General features: G+C 40.6%; 2 protein-coding genes across 4 annotated transcripts; one reads left to right on the forward strand and one right to left on the reverse strand.

Moving 5' to 3' along the window:
- Positions 1 to 6860: 6860 nt before the first annotated feature.
- LOC137297103 (uncharacterized) lies at positions 6861 to 18478 on the reverse strand. Of its 3 annotated transcripts, none has more exons than XM_067829087.1 (6): positions 18380 to 18478; positions 17517 to 17614; positions 16948 to 17157; positions 10691 to 10765; positions 9942 to 10133; positions 6861 to 9206 (listed from the first exon to the last, which is right to left on the reverse strand). In XM_067829087.1, exons 2-6 carry the CDS (start codon positions 17581 to 17583, stop codon positions 8122 to 8124), a joined length of 1629 nt encoding a protein of 542 aa, XP_067685188.1. In that variant the 5' UTR covers positions 17584 to 17614; positions 18380 to 18478; the 3' UTR covers positions 6861 to 8121. The 3 variants fall into 3 exon arrangements, with proteins under 3 accessions (XP_067685188.1, XP_067685189.1, XP_067685187.1); XM_067829088.1 differs by lacking the exon at positions 18380 to 18478 and adding an exon at positions 18222 to 18290 and having other exon boundaries at positions 7614 to 9206; XM_067829086.1 differs by lacking the exon at positions 18380 to 18478 and having other exon boundaries at positions 7614 to 9206; positions 17517 to 17718.
- On the forward strand, positions 18274 to 22149 carry LOC137297106 (GTPase IMAP family member 9-like). The gene is made up of 2 exons (XM_067829090.1): positions 18274 to 18561; positions 20333 to 22149. Exon 2 carries the CDS (start codon positions 20410 to 20412, stop codon positions 21640 to 21642), a length of 1233 nt encoding a protein of 410 aa, XP_067685191.1. The 5' UTR covers positions 18274 to 18561; positions 20333 to 20409; the 3' UTR covers positions 21643 to 22149.
- The last annotated feature ends 929 nt before the right edge of the window (positions 22150 to 23078 follow it).

The raw sequence follows: 23078 nt of genomic DNA on the forward strand, positions 1-23078 counted from the left end.
GGGAACACTTTAACCGCAGTCGGACGAATATGTTTTGGTACATTATAAGTTGTTCACTGGTCACGAGGTTAACATGGCTTGATGTACCTCTATGTTTATGTTTTTCCGCGCCTTTCGGGCTCAGGGAACATAAACAAACAGCAAGGATACATCAACAATGGGCCCCCGGGGGACCAGTGAACAGCGTCTTTATCTTATCGAACACCTCAATGGTAATTTTGGATTGTTTGAAGCACAGGCACAAAATGTTTGGGAGCCACCGCTAGATTTTGTAGACGGCAAGAAGAAAAGATTGAGATTATCTCCCTCCCATCGATCTGCATTCGAAAAATAATAATTCCCTCACATTATACGTGATTCGGTGTTATTCACGATAAAGAATTACTACCACACAGTACAAAATGAGTTCGTCATTCCCATCAGATTACATTGAAATGTTACTCGCGTGTACGTTGAAAATCACAGAAGAGCGCTCAGTCAATCAGAAAACGGCATTTATGTGTGAGGTAAGATAATTATACGCATTATGAGAGTGTTCCTAGCTTTACTACAAGCAGCAAATGTCAGCTTTTTCAAAGTGAGTCGAAAATGAATCAACCCTTGGATATCCTGGTTAGAAATGATATTCAGTAACCAACGTGCTTCTTTATCGTACATGGCGACTGACGGAATCAGGTCGTCAGACATGTCATCGTATCCCAGCTGTGTAGATAGATGCTCAAGCTGTTGATCACTGGATTGTCTGGTCCAGACTGAATAATTTAGAGACCGCTTTTATATGGCTGGTATATCGCATTGTCCGGTGTAAACCATAACTCACTCACTCAAGAAAATGAATGCACTACTATCGCCGAGAATAGAGAGATGAGTCAGTCACTCATTAAACATCCGTAGACACATCAGTTTTATTAATAACGAACACTATCGCCGTTTTGAAGTACACAAGCCGAAGCCATTAGAAGTTCGATCTTTTTGCTTTTATTAAAAAAATCAACAAGGCAAAGTTCATCAAAGTTCATCACTAGCACTTCCCAAGTGTCACGTTTGGTGAAGAAATATTATACCCTTTTGACGATATCCAAACATAGTACCCATTAGGGGAATGGAACTCGGATCTTCGGCGTGACGAACTGAGTAAGTGAGTGGGTTTAGTTTAGTTTTACAATATTTACTTTTAGCAATATTCCAGCAATATCACGGCCGGGGACACCAGAAAATGTTCTTCACACATTGTACCCATGTGGGGAATCGAACCCGGGTCTTCGGCGTGACGAGCAAACGCTCTAACCACTAAGCTACCCCACGGCCCCCGTGACGAACTGACGTGACGCCCCTGAAAGGCGAAATAACTGAGCGACTTGAGAGCCTAAGGGCTAAAGTGTTTTCTACTCACGCTTCCCCTCATGACTACATTTTGTGAAGCCCATTTCTGGTGTGCCGACCCACCCCCATTGTATGGCAGGAACTTTGCCAAAACCGGCGTCAGTCACTTTTGTCTTGTCTTATGTGTACAGGAAGACAACACTTGTTCCGGTGCATGGTCTGTGACAAGATCAGGATCATTTGAACAGGAAGTAAAATGCCCTGAACAATGGGACGCCACGTGGTAGACAGTAGATTTGTACATTTTGAGGGAGGATATGTATTTCCCTAGTGGAAATATGACTAATGGCATCTTTGCAAAACCGTCTGCCATAAATATATATCTGTGAAAGTAGTGGGATTGTTTTATGTTTACATTTGAATGTGAGTGAGTGATTGAGTGAGTGATTGAGTGAGTGATTGAGTGAGTGATTGAGTGAGTGAGTGAGTGAGTGAGTGAGTGAGTGAGTGAGTGAGTGAGTGAGTGAGTGAGTGAGTGAGTGAGTGAGTGAGTGAGTGAGTGAGTGAGTTTAGTCTTACGCCGCACCCAGCAACATTCCAGCTATGTGGCGGCGGTCTGTAAGTAGTCGAGTCTAGAACAGACAATCCAGTAAGCAAATGGGGACACGTGAGATCCCGTTAGTCGCCCCTTATACAAGCTTGGGTTACTGAAATTCAATTCTAACCCGGATCTCCAGTGGCCACATTGAACGTTTCGAGAATACTGGACTTATCACTGAATTTCGCCATATTGCCTTTTACGAACAAAGTTTTTGCCTCAAACATTGACGTGGTATTTGAAAAAGCTTTAGAAACGTGCGTCATCCATACATTCATACGCTGAACAACATACGCTCTTAAAAAATCCCCCAAAACAAACAAAAAACCCCAACAACAACTAAAAAACCCCAACAAAAACAAAAAAACAATTACAACCCCCCCCCAAAAAAAAACAAACAAACAAAAAAACCAAAAAAAACCAAAAACAAAGTGAAAATCAAAGAAAATTTGGTTTTATTCAAGGACGTGTAGATCAGCATGAAAAAAGATACATGACTGAAATTTTGTGGAGCAATGCATTGCTATCTTGTCCATATTTCATGAGAATAATCATCACAGTCATTACTGCCGTCCACCAAGTGGTGTTGAAGACTGTACCTCGTATGACCACCTCCAGCTGCTACCACTGCCCGACACCTCCTGGGTACAGACTGAATCAGTCGTTGGGTATTTGGTTGGGGAATCCTTCTCCATTCCTCCTGCAGCATGTGGAACAAGTGTTGAAGATTCTGTGGTGGATTAAGACGTCGACATACCCGTCTATCGATCTGATCCCAAAGGTGTTCGATTGAGCTTAGATCCGGGGATCTGGAGGGCCAGTGGAGGGTGTTGATGTTATTGGCCAGGTAGTCCACGGTGGAACCGTATGGGGCCTGGCGTTGTCCTGTTGGAAGAGCTGCCGTTAACGGTCAACAAGGTGAAGGACATGCGGACGGAGAATCTGGTCGACCTATCGATTGGCCGTCAGATTGCCTTGGACAGCATGTTCCGATCTGCAAGTGTATGAGATCACGCCCTACACCATAACTCTCCCTGCATCGAAGCTGTCCACCTGTCCACCATATGCGCCTCCAGTTTGCCAGGTTTCATGGCAGCACCGTGTTAAACCATCTCACTCGTCGACGTCGACGTAGTCGTGTCAAGGAATGGCCAAGTTTTGGACGTTTGGCACGTATTTCTGCTTCTCGGTGACGGTTCCTGATTGTCTGATCGGACACTCTTCGGGTTCCAAACTGTTCTTGTGCTGCGGTACGATGGCGATCACAAGGTGGGTTACCTGAATGTACCGATCTTGGACAGGAGTGGTGATTTTAGGTCTTCCTGATCTTGGACGGTCAATTGTCGAATTCGTTTTACGAAATCGATCCCGCAATCGAGTTATTGTGCTGGGATGAACGTTGAAGATCCTTGCCACCTCACTCTTTGATTCGCCAGCTTGAAATCGTCCAGTTGCCACTGATTGAGTGAGACGTCCCATTTTCGTGTAAGTACTTGCAAAGATAGTGGATACAATTGTGAGATTCATTTGGGTCTTTTATAATTCACATGTTGTACTCAGGCGTTGCACATGAGAAACAATCATTGCGCCTGATGTTCTCGCTGCATGACATCCACGCACATCATGACAAGCCTGATTGGTAATACCATTCAAAATCATTTTTGGTTGCGTTTGGTCAAGCATGATCTTCTAAAACATTCCAGAAACAATGTGAAACCCTAAAAACTGTTTGAATTTTGACAATGTGTAAAAAAGTGTAAGCATCATTTTCTAATTTCATTTTGCGTTTCTTTTTTTGAAGAGTGTATGATTATCCCTTTGTCTGAATATGTTGATTAGACAGGGGAGCCGTTATAGTGAATTGGGCTTTATGCCGCTTTAAATGTCACAGTGGGGAACACCACAAAGGGTTTCACACATTTTACCCATGTGAAGAATCGAACGTATTACAAGCGAACGCTTTAACCACTGGGCGATCCCACTGCCTCTCTTGTCGATGTAATAGCAAGGATAAGTAATGTCATCTCCCCAGCGGTGTCCCACTTACTAATAAAAACGGATTTATATTTGGAGAAGGTTCGTGTGCTAATTTTTCAATATATTTACCTTTTGGATACCACTTTCTACCATTGACTTTGGAAATGTTTGCATTTTTAATATTTTGCTGCACGTTTGGTTCCAGAATCATTTTGTAGTCACGGTCAGATAACAGTGAAGGCAAACACATAAATTTATGTAAAATACAGCAAATCATTGTATAAAAATGCGGTACAATTTGTAAATTATAGAATGTGGGGCATGACTTTATGTTTCACGTTTATGTAATAAGGGAGCATGACCTTTCTTATTTCAATTAGGACGGTCCGTTCCGTATGACTAGTGACCGTATGAGAAATGGACGTATGAGTAATGGACTACAGCAATAAAAGAATTCGTTAACAGTTTTTGGATTTATGGCAGTCGGTGAAAAGTCGAATCTGGATCCTTACAATACAGTGACTGACACCGTGAGCATCGACCTACGCCACTGGCAATGTCAGTTAATCAACCATGACGATTCCCAGCCTGAATTGAATATTTTCATTTTCCTTCCTTAAATATTTTCAAGTAAAGTGGGGGACATTTGAAGTTAAATTTCTGACGAATGCCTTCCCGCCAACACTACCAACAACCCTGTCCAAAAACAAAAAACCCTAAATACACCCCCCCCCCCCCCCCCAAAAAAAAAACAAAACAAAAACAAAACAAAACAAAACAAAAACAAACAAACAAAAAACAAAACGAAAACTAAGTATTGGAAGTAAAGAAAAGGAAATTATGTGAACCTAATTAATTTACTCTGTGTACACTCTTCACTCTTATCATATCTTCCAGCATACACACTGTTGAGTCCCAATTATTCTTTCAGCAGACCAGCGCGGTGGGGGTAGTCTAGTAGTTAATATGGTCGCTCGTCAAGCCGAGGACCCGGGTTCTGTCCCACATGGGTACAATGTGTGAAGCTATCCAAAGGTCCGAGATCCATATGTACAATTCCTAAGACGGCAAAACTGACCATAAATCCACAGATAAACTTTTAAACCTTCACGAGATAACCTAAATCAATACATTGCATGAGGAAAGTATGCACTGTGATGTCAGAGAAACAAGATCCCGATGAATCTGTAATGAGAACCCCAATGTCGAAACGCGACAAGCAGCGTATATGCATATTTCCTCCTCTAGTGAGGAAGTTTAGCGTCTGTTGGTTCCTACTCAGATGTCAGGAAAGGAAGCTTCACGGACATGACTTCTGGTCTGCATTGTGCTCATTGTTCAAAGATATATGTTTGTTTAATCGGAAGTATGAAAGGATTCGGGAGAATCAAACAAATTTATCCAAATGGAATAAAACTGTAATCATTACGTCCAAGAGAGAGAGAGAGAGAGAGAGAGAGAGAGAGAGAGAGAGAGAGAGAGAGAGAGAGAGAGATGAGAGAGAGAGAGAGAGAGAGAGAGAGAGAGAGAGAGAGAGAGAGAGAGAGAGAGAGAGAGAGAGAGAGAGAGAGAGACTAGGAAATTTCTTTAAGAGATTTATAGGTATCAGTAAAACTGTTTCCACAGATGCCATTCTTGGTGAGACAGGCAGACACCCGCTTTGTGTTAAATATTATACCGGCTGTATCAAGTACTGATGTTGACTATTATACATGGAACAAACAAGATATCCAAAAGCCTGTTATGAGATGCTCAAGACATACGACAAAACTGGGAAAATAAATGAGGTGTCAGATTATCACTTTGGTACACTGGTTTCTCATATGTATGGGTCGCCAGGATTGTGGTCACGCTGACATATTATTAAGCAGTTTCAAACAACGCTGTGAAGATATCCAGTTTCAAGATTGCCATTCTAAGATTAGTAATTCTCACTTTTTGGTGGCATATTCTGAACTGAAATCAGTATTAACTCCTGAGAAATACATATCCACACTTGCTGACAGACATGATTTGAGAAGAATCCTATGTAAGTTTCGTTGTCTTTCACATAAGTTCAATATTCAACAGTACAGGTTTGATAAAACTGTTGAGAAAAGAATGTTATTATGCACTAAGTGCCAATTGCAGCATATATTATGAGTTACTGACATCAACTCACTATGAACACATACCAGCTTTAAGTATCTATTTGGAACGAAACTTACCAATTTGAGTATTTTGGCAGTACACAAGCCCCCACTCTTTGTACACCGATGTGCACTGTTTCTTTTGAATATTTAATGTACTTTAGGCCATGTGGCCTTCATACTGAAATAAATTGCCATTGTCATTGTCATTGTCATTGCCACAGTAGACTCCAGACTAAGACTACGCCCGTTGATACAATTCGTTTCTTTGTTGGTATTTAATTCAACAATTTAACGATGCACAATACCTGGTTTCGTCTAAATATTATTCCACGATGAGGTACTTAATCGCTGTGAGTAGATGAGCGGTAAATTTGGCAAAATGGTCACCTATCAAATTGTAGTGAATATGAATACATGATATTAGTTTTATCATGAGAAAAGTAACATCTAACAAGTGGCAACAAACCTTTAAACCCGTTGAATATCAGGGTTAGAATTGATCTACCGCAACCCATGACTTGTCGTAAAGGGCGACTAACGGGATCTGGTTTACCCTCGTTGACTTGCTTGACACATGACATCGTATCCTAATTACGTATATCGATGTTCATGATGTTAATCACTAGAATGCATGGTCAAGACTCGATTATGTACATACCGCTACTGTGTAGCTGGAATGTTGCTACGCATGGCGTTAGACAATAAACACACAAACACAACATTCCTAGAAACTTGTTTTTCAAACTGAAAAATAGGGTTTCCTCATTTACATGAAACAACATAACAGATAATATGAGACTACAGTGTATTACTGGTATCAACGCTCTTACCTCACGCTTCAAACGGATTCAGCAGCCGTTTAGGACAAACCTCATCTACTGTCTCATGTTTTATGACGGGTCTGTTTATAGACAATAAACTTCCCCATTGAAAACGACAGGAAACACGATAGCGTTGCCTGCACAGGGTATACAAACAATCTTAATACCAGTTAGTGGATCTATCGTGACAAGATAAATTACTCTTATGATAAATTGTGGGAAGGTTCTTAGCCTATGGTAATGATTGATGCAAAAGGTTACGAAACTTAAACTGGAAATTAATGTATACGCATCCTCAAATTCTTGTTTAAAGTTGTTTCATTTTGTGTATTTTAAGTCATAATGAAGTACACTGGAAGCTGTGTAAACCGGCACGTATCGGGACTGAAGAAACAATCCAGTGTAGACAATGTGTGGGATTGTAGAGCTGGTCATAACTGTACAAGCCACGGACGGGGTCGAGATAATATGCCGATGTTAACAAGTTGCCGGAATAGGCAGATGCCAGTTTAGACGGCTTTCACTGTACAAGTATGCCACTATATAGGATCACCAAAGAGGACGAATTGTATATGTTGCGGCTCGAATCCCTGTACACCGTGGCTTTGATTCAATGTTTGCAAGGGCCATACCCGTGTGTAGTTTTAACCAGGCATCGTTAAAAGTGGTAAACCTTTACAATAAGCTGAGACGCATTGAACCCAGACGTCATGTTAAATACAAGTACAGATTCAATGTGTAACAATAAAGGATGAAGAAAGAAACAGTTCAAGAGAAGTATATTAACAAAATTTACAAGACATCAGTTAAAATTCTAGGGAAGCAAAATGATCAATTATCCAAATTTAGTGCAGATATTTTGGTACATGGATGATGATTATACACAAGCATTTACTTTAACTACCAAACAATCTGTAGTGAGTTGGTAGGGCGGCATATGATGTCATCTACAGCTACTCTAAAACATTCCCACAAGTGCTTCATTGGGTGAGTTGGGTTTTGTGCCGTTTTAGCCACATTCAAAAAGTACTAGAGTGGACCAGAAATGCGTTCCACACACAGTAGTCAGTCGAACTTAACCTTTCAGTGTGGCGAGCAAACCTCTAGACGTTGCCCGTCTCTGAATATGATTAATCGCTATATGTCACAGTACAAATTCCATCAAGTTATTCAGGATATGACAAATGGTATACTTTTGATGTGTAGATCCTACAAGTCTTACATTCAGTGTGGGTAGAATAGTGTATAAATATAGAAAAACGTTAACGTCTCACAAGAATGGCAAAAAGCGACGAATAACAACAGTTAAAACAACCTTTCCAACTATCTTCAAACCGTTTTTCAGCAGAGTATATGTGAAAGAGTCTTCCTTGTCTACCTCATCGACAGCCCTGTCCCTAAAGTCAATCATATCCATTTCTTCATCAAAAGCTCGTTCGCGCTCCAATATTTCTTGGTCAATCTCTCGTTTATTCGCGTCTCTCGTTTGCTTGAGATGTTCAATCTCCTGTTTCAGCAATGCAATCGCCGATGCATCTACATTGTCAGTATTTGTACCCTGTTCTAGAACCTGTAGCTTCTGCTGAAGTTCGTTGGTGGTCTTGTTTGTCTTTGCTTCAGCTTGTTGGTACCTCCTCTCACACTCCTCTCTGACCGCATCCTTCTGTAACTGCATTTCCTTTGCATGCTGCAGTTTCAACTGTTCCTCTCGTGTCTTCAATATCTTCTCAGCCTCTTGGTACATCTCGTTGGTGTAACACCTTCCTCCGTTAGCAGACAGCATTGTGTCGACTGTGCGAAGGAATGTGATCACATCTTCTTCCCGCTCAGCATCAGAAGATGGTCTGTTGTTGAAAGCCACGTATCTGTTTCCACAATTTGCGATAAGGGTCTTCAGGTTGTCAGGTACACCTTGTAGGAACATCTCAATTGTGATTTTGTCATGAATCAAGTCATCTTTCCTTGTAAATACGACCACCAGGTAGTGAATCATATTGTCCCCAAATATTTCCAGAAAATGACGAACAGTTTGTTGCTCTTCCTCTGTGAATCTGTCAATCCGAACGACAAGAACGAATGCATGTGGACCTGGAGCAGTCATTCCTACACACCTGACAACCTCTCTAGTGATGTTTTCATTGGTCATTTCAGTGTCAAACAAACCGGGTGTGTCTATTATTGTAAGCTTACGTCCAAATCTGCAGGCCTGACCTCTCTGGCACCGACGAGTTACCGACTCACCGCCAGCAGTTGAGTGGAAGAAATTGCCGTTGAGGATGTTGTTGCCTGTGGCACTTTTACCAGATCCTGTCCTTCCCAGAAAAACGATTCTGAGATCGTCTGTACATCTGTTGCCTATAACATATAAAACTGCACATAGATAATGCCACGTATACACAGTAATGGTAAGTACTATCAGATATCACAGATCCGTCCCTGATATATAGTCGTGATCTGAAATGTGTCTATACTGAATGACAATAGTTATATTTCATATTATACCAAGGGATGAGGGTCCGTATATATATTCGATGCAGAACACCAAAGCGACATTAAACAATATTCATGAATCTTAGCACTGACATATAAAGAACTAATTCTCATTAATTTCTAGGTACATCATCTTGGTATAAAAAGGTCTTATAAGTTTTGTTGAGTGTTATATATTATCATACGGTTAACTTAAAACTTATTTGGCTAAGAGATTTATTGATATAAAGTTAACTGCAGCCATAGTTCCTATGTAATGTTATGTTTTAACTGCATAAGCATAAATTGAGCGCTTGTGCCTCACCCCTTTGTCTTTTGGACATAACAGTAAATCTGTTTAAAACAATAGTTACTTAAGACAGATTTAAATACATGGTTACTACTGTACAGATATTTGTTTGACATCGCCAGAATTAAATTAGAAAAAGCCGGCCACAGTTTCGAGACAGACAAAATTGAAACATTGTCGCTTGTAAAAATTGTGTATAGCAATAATTCTGCGTAGTGGCAATTCCTTTGTCTGTTGTCAAGGTCTACATTGCAAGCCATTGTTCTCAGGGTATTCCGACTTCTTCCGATACATACGAATGCCGTACTCACCTTTGTCATTTGCCATGTTCAAGGACATATCACGTTTGTTGTACATATCGGAAAATGGCCTTTGAGCACGAATTTCTAAGGAGCTGTTGCCTCTTGATACAACCAGACTGTTCACTTCCTTTGTCAAATCACACATCCCACAGTTTAGAGATCCCTCCCTGTTTTTGTATGTGCATTGGGAACATGTCCAATCTGCAGAGAAAACAGGAAAATGTATAATTAAGGAAAAAATACGGACTTTGACTGTGACCATTCAAGAATGCCCGAACTTAAATATGTACTTAATTGAGATTATAAGATTGTATATTTTGCACTATTAATTTCCAGCTATCTTGAAAATGTAAAATGAGAAAACTACCTCATATTATGGTATTACATTTACCATAACCCTCACCGTGGAATTGTATTTAAAGGAAACCAGGCATTGTCTACGGTTAAATTGCTGAATTATATACCAACAAAGATACTCTTTGTACCAACGGACGTAGTAAAAGTTTAGTCTATCTCTCTGTCTCTCCCTCTCGCTCTTAAAAACAAATCAGAAAACTCGCCCGTCTTTCTCTCTCAGTCTCTCTCTTCGCACACACACTCTGTCAATAATGACACACCACGAACTTTCCTCCAAAATCGCTCAGCTACATCTTTCAGGGTATTGAAAGTAGTGTGGAGAAGCTTGTGAGCGGAAACTTCTTGTTCATTATCTTCTCATGACATCAGAATGTAGCGAATTTCGCCAAACGAGACATTACCGTTCATGTTTTGACCGCATGCATCGCACACAACACTGTGAACGTTGATAAAGGTACAACTCGTGCACTGCCACTCTGAAAACGGAAAAAAGAGATTTACTGATACAAAAACGGAAACAAAATTGCTAAATTCTGAAAACACAGCCAGAAATTGTGAGATTGTTTTCTCTGTTTTGTTTTACCGCTTTGGTTTTAATAACGACTCGTTTTGTAACAAACATGGCATTATGTATTATTATTGAATATATTGAAATACAGAGTGCAAGTACAAGTACATCATAACTGTGGTTGAAACAATTCTATTCTTCAGCAGATCAAACATTGAATGATTTATGTGTGTGAGAGGGTGCGTGTGTGATTATGTGTCAAGAGTGTGAGTGAGTGAATGTAGATTACATATGGACGTGTGTAAGAGAGGTGTTTGAGGGTGATATGTGCGAGTGTGAGTGAATGTTGTGTGTGTGGTGGATATGGATGTGTGTAAGAGAGGTGTTTGAGGGTGATATGTGTGAGTGTGAGTGAATGTTGTGTGTGTGGTGGATATGGATGTGTGAGAGAGAGGTGTTTGAGGGTGAGATGTGAGAGTGTGAGTGAATGTGGTGTGTGTGGTGGATATGTGTGCATGTGTGGTGTGATGCATATGTGTGTATATGTGGTGTGCGTTGTATACGTATGTGTATATATGGTGTGTGAGAGAGAGGTGTGTGTGTTATATGTGTGAGTGAATGTGAATGTGATGTGTGTGGTGCACGTCTGTATATGTGGTGTTGAGAGAGAGATGTGTGTGAGTGTGATATGTGTGAGTGTATGTGCGGTATACATGTGTGTATATGTGATGCGTGTGGTACACATGTATGTATATATGGTGTGTTTGGTATACATGTGTGTATATGTGACGTGTGTGGTATACATGTGTGTATATGTGGTGTGTGTGGTATGCATGTGTGTATATGCAGTGTGTGAGTAAATGTAGTGTTTCTGGCATGTATGTGTGAACATGTGTGTGATGTGAGTGTGCGTGCATGAGTGATATGGATGTGTGTGTGAGAGAGTGAAAGTGGTGTGCATTTGTGTATGAGTGTGTACACAGTTTATGCCTGTGTTGTGTCTTTGTATGTATGTGTGAAAGCAGTGTGTGCCGTGTGTGCCGTGTGTATATATATGTAGTGTGTATTTTTGCTAATGTTTCTGTGTGATAGGTCGACATACCTGAATATACGTGTGTGGTGTGTGCATGTGCGTTTGTTGCTGTGTAGATGTTACAGTGAATATGTGAAATCAGGGATATTGTAAAATCATTGTAAACTTCAGGGATTTCATAAAATTTCAAACACACTCGGTGGTTTCCCCAAATCCCTCGAATTTCTAGGAATTTAACAAAATCCCTGAAAATCACGACACTTTTTATACATGTTCCTTGAAATGAATATATCACATTTTCAGTGTTTGTTCAGACAAAACTGCTTGTAAATATTGCATTTAGAATAAGACATAGACGTTGTCAAAATCAAAAGAAATATTTTTTTCTGCTCTGACGAGAAAATAACAGTTATAATTGTAAACAGAAAATATACCTGTACCATTGAGCATGCACTAGTTGTATGGTATTGTGCGCTGTATATATATAAATATCCTGCCCTTTGTGTGTGCATGCATGAACAGAATGTGCAATGGATAAGCCGAAGTAATACAACAGTACACAATATTAAAATCGAAATATGTTTTTACTTCATCGAAGCAAAATCATTTTCTAACTTCAAGCATGTCTTTTAGCATTTTTGACAATTGTTTTTACTTTTCGATACATGTTGATGAGAACTGTAATTGTTCATGCCTTGATAAAGAGCCCCCAAATAATTGATTATGAATTGATTTCCTTGAACTGAAAATGAATGAAACACTATTCTGACCAAGGCCTGGTCAAAACCTGGCAAACGAAGGTGGAGCGCCACGAGGAAAGGTTGTGCTGAAGATTTGATTTGTGACCATATCAGGCAAATGTGATATTGTCCATATCAGTATGGGCATGTACAGATAGGCAACATAGTGTCATGCCTGTCTAAAAGTGGCAAACAGTTTTCCGTGTAGTAATCATCAATACATGTTTGCATATCCCTGGCTCGCATTAAGTCCCTCACTGTCATGTGAATACATGTCTCTCATAAGCGGACGCGTAAAGATGCGGGTTTGAACTGGTCTTCAGCAACCCACGCTTCACGACTAACGGGATCGGATGGTCAGGCTCGCTCGCACATGTCAGCGTATCACAGTTGCGTAGATCCTTGCTTATAATTCAGTCACTGGATTGTCTGGTCCAGACTCGATTATTTACCGATCACGGCCATATAACTGGAATATTGTGATTTTACAACGCCATTAAGAAAGTGAACAAATGTAACATATGTTATATTTGGGATTACACTCCCTTAGTAAAGTACAAATTCAACACTTTTTGAGTTGAATCCCATCTGGAATTCGACCCCTCGCCCTCAGAGTCAGGCACCTACTCGCCAGCACACAAAGTCAGCTGGTTGCTGAGCAAGTTAGGCAGCAGACTTTGTGTGTTGGCGATACGGTGCCTGAATCTGCGGGTGCGGGTTCGAATCCCGGATGGGATCCAACCTGTCCCGTGACCCCATTGTGTACACTATTTACTGAGGTGCGTGCAAAAGTTGAGAAAAATTGGAGAAACAGTTTTCCAGACATGGACTTCGAAGCAAGAATGGGGTCGGTCTGGGAGAAGACTTTTTTAGGTTGTTAGAATTGAAGTAAAACTTTTCGGCTGGAAAAAAAAGAAACAATCAGTGTCAGGGCTAGCCGCACATGAGACAGTGTCAAGTGCCTGAACGGTTAAGAGAATGATCGACACACGGTGGGTGATGCGCAAGGGACCGTGTCGTGAAATACGATCATCAACTCCTCTCTGAAGAATGCTCTCGGTGGTCCGTCTTTCAAGTGGTACAAGTTTGGTTCGCCGTCTTTGATGTCAACGAGGTCTGTGTTATATGTTTCTATGGACCATATGGGATCGGTGGCGTGTTTTCTGCTGTCTCCTCGTATTATCCATATAAGCACCTAATGATGGTAATGGTTTCTCTTCCGTTTTATGACCCGTGAAGGTCTGGGATAGAATAGGCCTTCAGCAGCCCATGCTTGCCACAAAAGGCGACTATGCTTGTCGTAAGAGGCGACAAACGGGATCGGGTGGTCAGCCTCGCTGACTTGGTGGACACATGTCATCGGTTCCCAATTGCGCAGATCGATGCCAATGTACCATAAGTATAAAGTTTAACACTTTTTCCGCAACTGTAGTAACACTCACTAGACAGTAATACTCTTACAGAACCTCTAGTAACACTCACTAAACCATAAGTAACATTTTCACTGAACCTCTAGTAACACTCACTACTGAGTCATTAATACTGTTACAGAACCACTAGTAACACTCACTGCACAAGTGGTGTGGATCTCAGCACAAGTAGTTACATCCGCACACTATCACAGTAGACTTGTAACGAAACTGCAAAGGCGTTAAGCGAAAATAATTGTGGATGTGTTTTTGATTGCCGTGATCAAAGTTTACCAAGTTGGGACGGCCCAGGCAGGGACAGTAATATAGCCTCGCGGTCAGGCTGTGCTCGATACAGCCCTGAAGTGTATCTCCGGTGACCTGGTGTCACTGGGGTTTCGACCATAGGCCAATCATCAACCAATTCATTGTACTGTTTTAACATAACCCGAGTCTAAATGACCTGTGAGTCGTGTTCAATTAATTATAACCAAATTATCCTATCAACAATGGACCGAGTGTGAAAGACCCATTTCTGATGTCACCCGCCGTGATGTTGCTGGAATATTGCTACAAGCGGTATAAAACCTTAAATCGTGTTGTCTTTTAATGTAAATATCTACTAATTAATACCCTTCTCATGCTTGCATTTTGTCAGCGTATCTTTTCACGTTCATATCACAGCATTCTCAAAACAACATGGCATGAAACATTTCAGTGGACATAAGGTCATAAATGTACCATGGTTTAAAACACTTGTGACCAAATAATAAACACCACTTGGCATGACAACACACCTACAGAACATATATGAGAAGGAAATCATATTTGTGGCGACGTGGAGGAGATCTGTCATGTGGATAACAGTAGTCAGATACCTTGTATTTTTTTTGTTGGAGAATGCAGGAAATATGAAATTTCGAATTATCAGATTTCTCGTAATATTTAGGACCTAATCTGACTAACCTCCAGATCTAACACTGATGATACGCGAAATGGGCCAAAATTTCCAAAGCCTTCTTAACGCTAAGATAGTCGCAAGTGTCAAACCTTAACATTAACCTATGACTATCTTAGCGTTAAGAGGGTTTCGTAAATACGGGCCTTGGGCCCTCATACTTTAAAGTAGACTTTAGCTGTCATAGAGTAACGATCGCTTTGAACAACGGACGAAAGTGATATATATGCAAAGTAACTTTAGAATGTTCATATTGTGACAGTATGAGAAATCATTTAATATATTCGTGAACACTTTCCCTCTCATTAACTTTTTACAATTTTCTTTACACAGGTGCTACTTAAGGATATCTTCATACATAGAGCGTCATCCAGTTATCTGATAAGTTCGTTGTGTTGAACTCCCTGTTGAGCAACTTCTACATCGAAGCTTTGCTGGGTGTCGAAAGATTTACTCATATCAGTAATTATAATTGTCACATCCAATGTACACCGAGCACTATTGATAATAGTTTATCCGAATAGCAGTAGTATTCAGAATAGTTACATGAGTAACACCAGGTGTTCGCAGTAAGCACGGCGTCGTACACACAGACACGGTGTCAGTGCGATGTGGAAAGTGCAGCCACACATGTGGTAAAACCTCTGTTCTGTAAGAGCGTCCCATGAAAATGAGCACAAACACTATAAAAGGGAGGTAAATCTTACGCTTACAAGTAAAGTCATGTCACAACTGGGACATGTTATCCTATGATGGCCGCCATATAGCTGGAATATTGCTGAGTGCGGCGTAAAACTAATCTCACTCACTATCATACTGAGCTAGGGCGATAGAACCGGCATTAGTGGGGATAAGTACTATCACGTGCACACACACTCACGCATACCCACACACATACGCAGGCACACACGACTACAGTCGCTGAAGTGTAGCAGCCTTGAGACCGACATTAGACCAAATTTCTTCTAACTTCCTCTAATGATTAACTAATGCCGTGTAGTATGTTTTTGTTGTAGTAGCGGGACATGTATGTATGTATGTATGTATGTATGTATGTATGTATGTATGTATGTGTGTGTGTGTGTGTGTGTGTGTATGTATGTAGGCGTGCGTACGATTTTATGTGTGTCAGTGTCAGACTGTGAAGCCGTGTGTGTATGTCTCTACGTGTGTACTTATCTATATATATGTATGTATGCGTGCGCGCATGCATGCATGTATGTGGGTATGGATGTATGTATGAGTGTGCGTGCGTGCGTGCTTGTGTGTCTATCGGACGGACGAGTGTGTTTATATCGTAAACACCTGACGTGCGTTACGTATGACCATTGTATTTCGCCCAGTTTGCTCACCCCTGTGACATCAAGCTATCTAATAGTAATTATAAGGTCTATAATCCGTCATACACAAACGTTTCATTTTTCGAGAATGTTCTTAGTTCCTGAGGAAAATATTTATTTTCAGCTATGACATGTCAAAATGTCTTGAAATTGTTCTGGTTCCGCTGCACAGACCTGCTGCTGCTCTTGGTACTAACACGTACACAGAGAAAAATGTACATGGTCGTCATAAACGTCGTAAACTGATTTAATTCTGGATAAGTTTCTGTATATATCTTCGTGTACTGTTGTACAAGTCACATTTGCCTAATTAAGATAACACCACCACCACCACCACCAACAACAAAAGCTACACGTAATGCAGTGCAGTGTTATCCTATGGGTTCAGTGTTCCTGTGTTACTGTCTTGCCCCACACAACCGCTAACGCTGAGTGAACGAGTGTATTTGGGGTAGCTCTACTTTTAACACTATGCCAGTAATACGACCGTAAGCCAGCTTGTGAGCAAGTGTCAGCTTACCATAATCCTTTGATGATGAGTTCGACTCTCTGAATTGTCCTGATTACTCTCGTGCTTTCTCTACACCACACTAACGTTACTTACTCACCAAAGTGGTAACCACATCGATTCATACCACATAGCATAATGAACGTGAATAAATATACTTACCGCCATTTTCTACGTGCCTTTTTGAGGGGATATGCGTATTTGCATCAGCCAGCCGATCTCGCATCTTACACTGTGTTCTGTCACACTCTTGTTGAGTGTTGTCATTTTGACCAGCTTGAACCGAATCGTTGAGTATTCCCTCGTATTCACACATCTGGCAGACTTCGACTGACTCGGGGTTTATAAAGGTGCATATCCAACACGACCATCCTGGAAATACATTTATCATATGCCAATATATTCATACATATGAGGCATTTACTCCTCGGCACCTACCAAACACGCACAGCAGCGTTAATCAAGGTACTTATAACTACACTGAATTAACTTTGGTATGAGATATGTTCCATTTAATCAAAGGAGACGCGGCCTGAATGTTCATTAATAAGTTATTTGAAGCAGGTCAATGTGTGCTTTCCTTAACAAACGCATACGGTACACATGGGTTTGTTTACGCCGCTCCACAGGGTAAACATACGTCACTAAATTGATAATACCACGTCGTTTAACATACGAAAGTATAAAATCGACACCTTCAAAATCAACAACAACAAGATAAGATAAAATACCTGTTTGAGTGTCTTCCAGACATGTTCCTGACATTGCTGTATCTTGTCGTAACTGTCTCGAGTCCATGGTGCATATCAATGACTTTGACAAGTCCACTCTGAACAAACAGTATACCTGTGAGCTTCGTGGTGGGGACATTCAAGCAGGTGAAGTTAGTTCGCGACAGGATCGGCAGTATGAATTAATGTATACTGTGAAATATTTCTTCTGCGTTCATGTAGTATCAAGCTTTTGATTTGTATAAATAAGCAAAGAAGTAAATACAAGTAGAACTGAGTGATACGTTTAGTTCAACAACGGCACAGGGATCTGCACTCGTTGCTTTGTCAGTCTATATTAACGATTTGTACATTGTGTTCAACTGTTAAACACACACACAGAGTCTCTCTCTCACGTACACTCGAGCACACAAACACACTGAGCACACCTACTCTCTCATACATACATACACTCTCTCACACAAACACATCAAGTACACACACACACACACTAGACACTATACACGCATATATTTATCATGATAGTGAAAGGAAAAGTTAAGAGTTAACTGATAAAACATGCGTAAATCGGGTGATAAACTTCTGTGATAATGAGAAATGCTGAAGTTAAACTGTACAATATATTATGTTTCAATTACATATTAATGATTGAAATGCACGCCACGAAAATGTGCTCTCAGTGTCAAGATCACCTTGAGTACCTACCTATACACGCTAAAACGATTTCCCAGGAATGCATATCTCTCCCCAGGAATACATACGTTCAGAGAAGCAATCAGTGACAATAGGGTGTATTGCGATGACTCAATACTCTCTATCTAACGACACGAAACACTGACTACGAAAAGAAAAGCGCCCATTACCTGAAACTTGGGGACGAACACACTCTTTGTCGTTTCTGCCTGCATCGCCACGGTGGTTTTCATAACCACTCTCCCACAACAGCTGTGCTGGGTATTCCCAGTCTAAAAATAGTGTGTTGTCATAGTATGTTGAAACATCGTTCTCATATCATTCCACAAAGGGCGGTGCTGCTTCATCGAAGGTAAGTTCCTACCTGTCGTTCGTTATTAATCATAGTACAGGGTTGGTGTAATATTTTACAATTCGATTTTAATTCTAAATGATAAAGTACGGTAATAGGGATTAAATCACTTGCGTATGGCTGGGTGAGCCTGGGACGACGGTTATGTGTTGTTGCATAAGTTTGCATTGATGCGAAGGGATAGCAAAAAGTAGTGAGCCTGTCTAAATTCTCGATCTCCAATGTTTGTAAGGTTTCCATCTTATTTTGAAGGGATGATTAGAAAAGCCATTTCCAAAGTTTCACATATGTGGGTAAGGTGGTTCACGAGATATGAGTCATCACAACACATTGGTGTGTAATATTTGTAAAATAATTGCAGGAAATGAAACTGATGTGTCATTTGATATGTCTTGCATAATGGTATGTCCTCAAATAATACCATATAAAATATGTTCAGAATGATATTGGATGCATTCCCGTCATAATCAACAGCCAATGATTTGGATTGTTTGATTTAGATTTAGACAGGGGCTGTTTTTCAAGGACATCCACATTTTGATCTTTCAAAATCATTGTGTCCAGATATTCAAGCTGGCACTTTGAACAATGTATTGGGGGCTGACAATTGTCTGAAGGTTCATTATTTAGTTTGAACCCTTGGCATCATGTTTGAATAGTGAAAATATTAGAGTCAGTTACGTCCTTAGGATTACGTCATCTAGAAGGGTGTGTGTGGTGTGTCCTAAACAAGCTCTTTCAGTAAATATGAAAAGGAGGTCACTTTGACAAGCGACTGTAATTTCAAATTGCTTTTTTATGCACTTAAGTTTCTAAGTTTGATTCTAGCGGACTTCTACCTATCTCAAACACAGAAAATGTTTCTTGCATATTTTGTTTACTGAAGTTTGTGATGCATTTACTGCAGATTTTGCGTTCTTGGGGGTTACCAAGATAAAATGTCAGACAAAATGGGGATTGTGAGGATGAAACATAGCAAACCAATTTGGTTGAGGTTGACAGATATTTATGTAGAAACATTATCAATGTCCGGGTGAGGCACAATACATTTTGATATCCCCTCGTATATACGGTTTTGGTTCGGTAGACTGTACTGTGGGGACAGGCGATCAGCACTAAGAAGATAGACCGCCATTCCACACGATCAATTCCGTTACCTAGCTGTCTCGCTTGATTTACGTTTGTGTTCAGTAAATACCGTATTCTTTCCAATACGTGACGGTGATAAAGCAGCTCACTAACAATTACGGTAATTATACCCAGTAAGAGCAAAATAGCCTGGACGTTTACCAGAAGAAACACGATAGTAACACGTTTCACGGCCGCTGCATGACTGGCGGATTCTATCGGTAGGGCAGGGCATTGCCTGGTGTTATTACTGGGCTTTCGCACAGCATTCTTTTTACATTCCTTGCTATTTTGCTGTTTGCACAAACTGAACTATCTTAGGGTAGTCAAAACTGAGTGTTCGTTTGCACTGACGGTATATATTTTACAGTGTGTATAAGCTGTTGTCGCTGGAAGTTACCATTTCTCGATTATCCAACGACAAATACGTGAAAGGGCAAAACGCGGTTAGAATGATGATAAAAAGGCTCACCATAGCAATGTTATTCAAATTATGACTTACTGTCACATTAAAGAACATTTATCATATTAACCCAATCAAACCTTTGGCTTAAAGCTTTCTACACTACAGCTTACAGACATCGATAGATGGACTTGGTGTTGATATTTTCTTAAAAACAAAAATGTTGTTCTTTATTTTCAGGGTTAACCAAACCTAGGTTACCGACAGGTTTGCAGTTCCGTCCTTTGAATTACCACGACATCACCGATCCTGACAGTATGGACAGACGAATAGTACTTCTCGGTAGAACTGGTTCTGGTAAGAGCACAACGGGAAATAACATCTTGCAGAAACAAGAATTTATTTCAAGCGCTTGTGGGACATCCGTGACAAGGCAATGTCAAAGAGGAACTGCCACAAGAAATGGGGTAAATATCGAGTTAATTGACAGTCCCGGGTTATTTGATACAGGAATGAGTAATGAACTTGTCACTACAGAAATCGTCAAATGCATTGCCATGACAGCTCCTGGACCTCATGCTTTTGTGATGGTTCTGCGAATCGATCGTTTCACCGATGAAGAACAAAAAACTGTGGAACATTTTAAGAACGTCTTTGGTGATGAAATGCTGAAACACCTCGTGGTCCTTTTCACTAGAAAGGATGACCTCATTGCTGATCGTAAGTCGATCGAAGATTTCATTCATTCATCACCAGGACCGCTGAGACAACTTCTAAGTTCTTGCAATAATCGTTATATTGCCTTCAACAACAGGGCTTCGGAGGTGGAAAAAGACCTGGAGGTCCAGAACTTCCTGAGTCTGGTGGAGAGGACTGTTAGAGAAAATGGAAACACATACTACACCAATGAAATGTACGAGGAAGCTGAAAGGGCTATGAAGAGGAGAGAGGAGCAGCTTAGGAAGGAGCATCAGGAGCGTGTGGACAGGGAAAGAAGACAGATAGAAGATGAATGTCGGGAGAAGATGCGAGAAACGAACAAGAACGCAGACGAAGTGGTACAATCCCTACAAGGAAAAATCGCCCAGCTGGAAAAGCAGAAGGAAAGCGAATCACAGCGTGCTGTAAAGGAACTGCAAGATGAATTAAAGGAGATGAGACAATTACTGGCTGATGTGAAGCGAGATGCTGAGGACCAGAAAGCTAAAGCAGAGAAAGACGCTGCTGACAGAAAGCTCGAATGCCAGTCTGTGACGCCAGATTTCAGAGAACAGGCAAAGCAGGAAGTGAACAGTAACCAAGAGAGGGCCATGGCTGTTTTGAAGTTCTTAGGAGACACTGTACTCCAAACAGTTTGCATAGCAGTAGGCGATGCTCTCGCTAAGGGTTTGGGAGATGTAATAGGGGCTAAATTTCAAAAGGCAACTGACAAAATCAACCAAGGAAAAGAAGGCAACCAGAAAAAACCCGACACAACTGGTGTTAAAACAGGTGGAAAGGCAAATTCCAAAACGGAAAAGAAGTCGAGTAGTATGGAGAAAAAGAAATAGATGTTATGGAATACACGCCAAGTGATTTGAAAGAAGACGCTCTGTTTTACAACACTGAACGAACTAAACGTATCTCGTGTCCAGTAAGGACATTTAAATCTTTACTAATAAGTGCAAACTATTCCATCAACTCAATATTTACTGACCCAGTATGGAAGATGGGATGTGTTCTAGATTATTGTCATGTCACAGTATCTAGGGTGTATATCCTTGTCATTATGCAAACTCTTTGTTTTGGACATGTTTGAAGATGGTTTTCTTTGTGCGTGAACTTTGTGAATCCATAGGTTTTATGAAGGTTGTGGAGTACTGATTTGGAACAATGGATGGGTGAGTGTGAAGCTCTGAGAACAGCTGACAGTGCTAGAACAGGTCTAGTTTTAACACTGTGTGAAGTTTGTAAAGCTTGGAGTGATGATCTTTGAAGTCGATGACGTACTGATCCGTATCGTGTCCCGTCATGTAGGAAATCACTGGTTGTGAATAAACACCTGTTTTCTTTATTCACTCACTGTTTTTTTGTTTTCCCATTGTTCACAACCAATGTATCGGACACTTTATTCACACACGCACATACGTACGCACGCACTCACACATACATACATACATACATGCATACATCAAGGCCACATAAACTCCCATGTATGTATGTATGTAAATGTGTGTGTGTGTGTGTGTGTGTGTGTGTGTGTGTGTGTGTATACACACACACATGCATATCTACATATAGTACACGTCCAGACATACGCACGTTGATTTACAGTCATACATACTGACAGACACTCGGACAGACACACATAAATTCATACGCAAGCATACAAACAAACACACTTTCATACCTACATACCTGCATGCAGGCGGTTTTGATGAGCATCGTCTTTGTGCCGTTTCATTCATACGGGTAGCGCACTCGCCACGCCTCTGGAGATCAATGACATCCTCATAGCATACACTCATGCAGGAAGAGGAGCAGAGGGAAAATATTTTATTATTGTGTCACATGCTAATAAGCTGTACATAATGACACAATTAAAACGTTTACATGGCATGAGGCCATTTGGCCTATGAGACACAGTTCAGCTACCCAAGAATCTTTTAAAACTCTATACATGTTATTTCCATTCTACTTTCCACCATCATGCCATAATTCTCTATACCATCCTTGTTCATCAGAGTCCACTCACAGGATAATTATGACCTTGTCATGTTGTAAATGTCATGAACTGGAAGCTGTAATGTAGAAAGTAAGCTAGAGACAGAATTAACCCAAGATCCGTTACACTGTCGAGACCATTCCATAATGACACTTGACAATTCAGTTTATGCCCAAACCATAGTATTTCCATTTTATGCTTACAGGAGGGACTGTTCCACCCCACCTCTCCTCTGACAAGAAAAATCTACAGGCATGGTTTTGAACTGTTTTGCAACTAAAC

This window comes from Haliotis asinina, chromosome 9 (assembly GCF_037392515.1).
Source record: "Haliotis asinina isolate JCU_RB_2024 chromosome 9, JCU_Hal_asi_v2, whole genome shotgun sequence".
In the NCBI taxonomy this organism is placed as follows: Eukaryota; Metazoa; Mollusca; class Gastropoda; order Lepetellida; family Haliotidae; genus Haliotis; species Haliotis asinina.

Excerpts from the sequence above, each read along its gene's own strand:
- LOC137297103 (XM_067829086.1), bottom strand. The coding sequence starts at position 17,655 with ATGTCCCCACCACGAAGCTCACAGGTATACTGTTTGTTCAGAGTGGAC. Across the intron at positions 17,158-17,516 it reads TCTGGAAGACACTCAAACAG|GATGGTCGTGTTGGATATGC; the intron begins GTATTTTATCTT and ends ATGTATTTCCAG. Across the intron at positions 10,766-16,947 it reads AAGGCACGTAGAAAATGGCG|AGTGGCAGTGCACGAGTTGT; the intron begins GTAAGTATATTT and ends TTCCGTTTTCAG.
- LOC137297106 (XM_067829090.1), top strand. The coding sequence starts at position 20,410 with ATGGACAGACGAATAGTACTTCTCGGTAGAACTGGTTCTGGTAAGAGC.